Source organism: Apteryx rowi, unplaced genomic scaffold (genome assembly GCF_003343035.1).
Source record: "Apteryx rowi isolate R43461 unplaced genomic scaffold, aptRow1 scaffold_26, whole genome shotgun sequence".
NCBI classification, from domain to species: domain Eukaryota; kingdom Metazoa; phylum Chordata; class Aves; order Apterygiformes; family Apterygidae; genus Apteryx; species Apteryx rowi.
In genome coordinates this window covers 3,843,756-3,848,230 of record NW_020448974.1, presented here as the reverse complement: position 1 = coordinate 3,848,230, position 4,475 = coordinate 3,843,756, and the positions used below count along the sequence as shown (strand labels likewise).

The 4,475-nt window shown below is 38.4% G+C and overlaps 1 protein-coding gene across 1 annotated transcript in view; it reads right to left on the bottom strand.

Annotated features, from left to right (window-relative positions):
• COIL (coilin) overlaps window positions 1-4,069 on the bottom strand; it is a 4,754-nt gene extending 685 nt beyond the window's left edge. Inside the window, exons 1-4 of the mRNA XM_026067613.1 lie at window positions 3,182-4,069; window positions 2,750-2,836; window positions 1,637-1,684; window positions 922-1,032 (exon numbers count right to left, since the gene is read on the bottom strand). Of these exons, the coding sequence (XP_025923398.1) occupies window positions 922-1,032; window positions 1,637-1,684; window positions 2,750-2,836; window positions 3,182-3,985 (1,050 nt within the window). The 5' untranslated portion in view covers window positions 3,986-4,069. The remainder of the gene's footprint in view (window positions 1-921; window positions 1,033-1,636; window positions 1,685-2,749; window positions 2,837-3,181) is intronic.
• Window positions 4,070-4,475: the final 406 nt, after the last annotated feature.

Here is a 4,475-nt window from a genome sequence, read left to right as displayed (position 1 = left end):
GTTTAGAAAATAAAAATTTAAAAAAAAAAAAAAAAAAGGAAAGAAAAGAAAAGAAAAGAAAAACAACACAAAACAAGATACCCCAATTCAGTTAACCATAAACAAAAAGATACACATTTTCACAATATTTAGAAAGCTAATCAAGCACAGTTTTTTAGTGATTACTTCAAATAGCTGCAAGAATTCATGTCCCAGTGGTTTTCAGAGAATCACCTACGCTATGTTACTTTGTATTTGTGTTATGCTTTATTGTACCCCACAACATAGCATCAGCTTCTTACATTAGTAATTTATGTGGGTTGGGACTGCTCTTTAGTATCTTTTGAGTTCAAAACTTATACTACATCAATAATGTTTATAATGGTAAAGTCTTCAGACAGAACTGAATTTTACAAACCAAAATTAAGGCAATTATCTAATATCACTACAGTGCATGGAAGAAAAGCTAATCAACAATCTGCTACATAAATTTGAGAAAAATGCTCATGGGATGATGATTTATTAATGCTAGTTTAAATGGCAACTGCAGTATACACATGCATAATTTCAGGTCTTTGAAGTGTGCTTTGTCACTGTAAAGACTCAGTTCCACGTCCAGTGAAGACAGTGGCTTCACTGACTTCACAAAAACAGCATTAGGACCTAAAATTTTCTCTGTAATTCCGTATAATTATTTTAATCTTTCAGGATATGAAACAACAGTTCTACCTGGAGATGAATTACTGTTACTCATACTGACTGAACAAATTGAATTTTGCAAATACACATGAACAGCTTCAAGAAAACTAGCAAGTGTCAAATGTTCTACATTTAAACAGACTTGGGGACGGGGYGTAGGCAGTGAAAAGGAACCTGAGGAAATTGGAAATGCTCCTGRAACAGGAAGTTTGCCTCTGAACCATCATTTTCCAGGGGACGTACGTGACAAGAGGCGGTCAGCATCCTAAGGTACGTATACTTGCCTGCAGGCGATGAAAGGATCTCAAGCTCTATCTGTTTTTTATCAGCGTTCCAACTGATTATTTTCCCTTCCTTCATAAAACAACAAGAAAAGAATCAGATATGGTATACTTCAGCATGGGATAACTGTTACAACCATTATGATACTTAAGCACAATTAGAGGAAGTATGTGTTTGTTACATATTTTTATCTCAGTGCAAAAAATCTGCAAAGTATTAGAGCTCAACAGTCTACACTTATTAGCACCAGGAAAMCAGAAGATTTTCATTCCCTCAGTCCTTGTAGTTAAAATCATTACTTAGCCAGAAACCAAGTTATTTGAAGTAGCTACAAAATCTACTTGCACCAGTTTGAAGAATTTGCCTTGACTTCAAACAAACAACTAAAGACTCTAGGATGGCTATATTCTTCTACTTAAAGCTCTGCATTTTTTGTCCTCTCTTTAAAATATTAATGATCAGTAGTAGTACTTGCATTTTTTTTTAATTACCACAGCTTTCAAAATTTTTTTATTAGTTGGTTTTTAGATTTTTAATTTTTACTGCAGCACCAAACAGTCTGCGGAGTCAACTGAAGGAGATGAAAAATACTGTACAACCTCAAAACTTTCAAGCTTCATCTTGTCTACGACAGTCCTGCAAGTGAATTAAGCAAAAAAGTAAAGAACAACAATACCTTATAGTCTGAAACTTCAGGACTGTAATTATCAGTTAGTTCCAAGCGCTGTTGAAAGAAACACAAATAAGAAGTAACAATTTCTCCAGATCTTTGATGATGCTACCTACACCCAGACATGGCTTCCTCAGCAAGAGAGAAGTGAGAACTGAGCCTCCCACTCCTGGATCCTGATGCCTGTCACAGTCCCAGCCAGGCWTGCAGGACTCACTGCTCCAGAGGATTTCCATTCAGGTCAGGCTGTAAAAGGAGATCGGGGAGAAGGATCCCAGTCTCCTTAGCTGCAGTGACTTCATTTTTCTTTGCTTTTTGCTTTTTTTCTTTGCTTTTTTACTTTGCAGTGAAGTATAATTACTTGTATGGGGGATTTTTTTTTTCTTTTTATAGCATCTAGTTTTAATGCTGACTTTCCTTATATGTAACAAAGAGAGGGGTAACATGCTTCTTTAGGGCATTCTTGTTTAAATGTAAATCTTGGAAATACATTTTGTGAAGGAGCMACCAGGAAAGTTCAGTTATCTGTGGAGTGACTTGTGTGCTAGGGAAGAGAGTCACTGCACAAACATATGTGGAAATTCCCACTGAAACAAAAGTGAAGACAACATTTCTCTGCTTATGTTATACAAATTTAGTAAGTTCAGAGAAAGTGCATTTCACTTAAGTGTGTGTGCTCAAAACCATTCTAAAGTCAAAGTAAAGTTGAAGCTAGACATCTCAGGCCAAAATATTTTTAAAGCCAACAACAGAAACTGTAATAGTTTCTAATATATGGGAAATTACTAGATTAGAAAGACAGTAAGAGAGGAGCGAACAATTTCAAAGATGCCTATAAACATTAGATATAATAAGAAGTCTTAGCTTCTGGACAACTTGCTTAAATTTAGAACAAAATATTGAAAAAAAAAACAAATAATTAGGACAAAGAGGACTTTATGGATTCCTAATTCTTATATTTCTAGGAAGACAGTCCCACAACAAGGCAAGCTGAAACTCTTCAGGGTAAGCTTTTGGCTGTCAGGGCTATGCTATCTGTATCMTGTCCTGCAAAATTTACAGTGGCCCAAATGAAAGATTTTCAGCCCACTGACATTCTAGATTTCACAAGTTTTTTACCTTAAAGGCAATTCTTTCTCCCACTTGTGGTGGGGCAGCTAGAAGAGGTAATACACTATAGTTTCTCTTGGGGACCTCCACAGGATTCTGCAAAAGAAACAGTAAACCCACTGATTTAATTCCTGTATTAATAAAAACAGAAGACAGTGTTTGTGCTGTATGAATTATAAGAAATTCTGAGAAGGATAAGGTACAGATTTAAGTGCTTTGTATTAAGAAATACAATTTAATCATTTAAATATTACTTGATAAACACTTCCTCAGGCTGCTAAACAGAAATACTCTAAATATGAGATTTATTACATTAAGAAACTATCAGCCTTTATCCTGTTGATCTATTTCTGCTTCTATAACGATGCTTATCTTATACATTATTTTTGTATAGTTCAAACTGCAAGAGAAAGGTGACTAAAGAGTGCATAAGTCACTCACCTGCACAAGAACAGAAGTGTTTGTTACCGCTTCATTTAACTGCCTCTGTTTCTGGCCTTCACTGTCATAGTTATAGAAGAAGCCCTGGTTTTCTCCTCTCCCACGGCCGCGGCCCCTCGTCATCCCACGAAACCCGCGGCCCCTCGATCCTCTCCAGAAGTTTTCATCTCCTGTTCCTCGCCCCCTTCCGAGAACCGGGCTGGGCAGTGCTGCTTGAATGCTGGCTGGCGACTGTTTATCACCATTTCTTACTACGGAATTACTCGGTCCAGCATTTGCTTTGGGTTTTTTCATAACAAGTGTTTCTGAATCTGAACTATCAGACTCCGAAGAGGAGGTCTTTGTGTTGGGAGCCTTTGGGGTACTGGTTTTTACAGCAGCTGCATTATTAGGCAGTGGCTTTTTCTTTGTGGTACTGTTTTGTGCTGTTGCCACTTTGTCATCCTCTGCGCTTGAGTCAGAATCAGAGCTAGCGGACTGGGACTTTTTAGATTTTTTACTAACTGCAGTCTTAGTGGAGTTTTCAGCTTTAGAYTTTACAGTCACTTTACTAGAAACGCCAGTTTTCACATCAGAATTTGCAGCAATTTGTGATGCGTTTCTGGGAAGTGCTGCTACCACAGGTTTATGGGAAGATTTATTTTGCTTTATATTTACTTCACTGCTGTCACTGTCAGATGATGCGCTGGAGGAATCAGAATCTGAAGCTCCTGCCGTCTTGTTCCTGGATTGTGTTGTGATTTTTTTGGTGTTATTTTTACCAGAATTTAGAGGAAAGCTGTCATTCACCTGTTCTAAAATCATCTTTGCTCCAGCAGCCTTTGTGTGCTTTCCATCCTTCCTTTTTGTTGCCAACTCCTTCTCCCTCTCTGTTTTTTTAAGCTTTTTAAATTGGCCAGTAGAGCTCTCCTCCTTACCTTCTGTGAGTCTCTCTGTTCCACTAATTTCTTCCTTCCTTTTTCTTTTTTTGTACTTTTTTTGAGAGTCCCAACTATTCACAGAGGTTTCTTCCCTACAAGAGGCATACTCAGGATTGTGTTTATTCCTTTTTTTTTCCCTTTTGTGCCTGCCTTCTTCACTTCTAGAGAATCCTTCCTCTTCCAGCTTTTGCCTATGCCTTTTTTTGACCTGCCTTGACGTACAGAAGAAGCCGTTGTCTGTCTCCTCGGAGTCCTCTGCCACCACCTCTTCCAGTTTCACCCTGCAAAAAGCCAAGCACAGAGCCGCCGCTCGGCGTCACGGACACGGCAGCGCCTCTTCCCGCACGTTACCGGCCCCGCGAGCCAGGACTGCG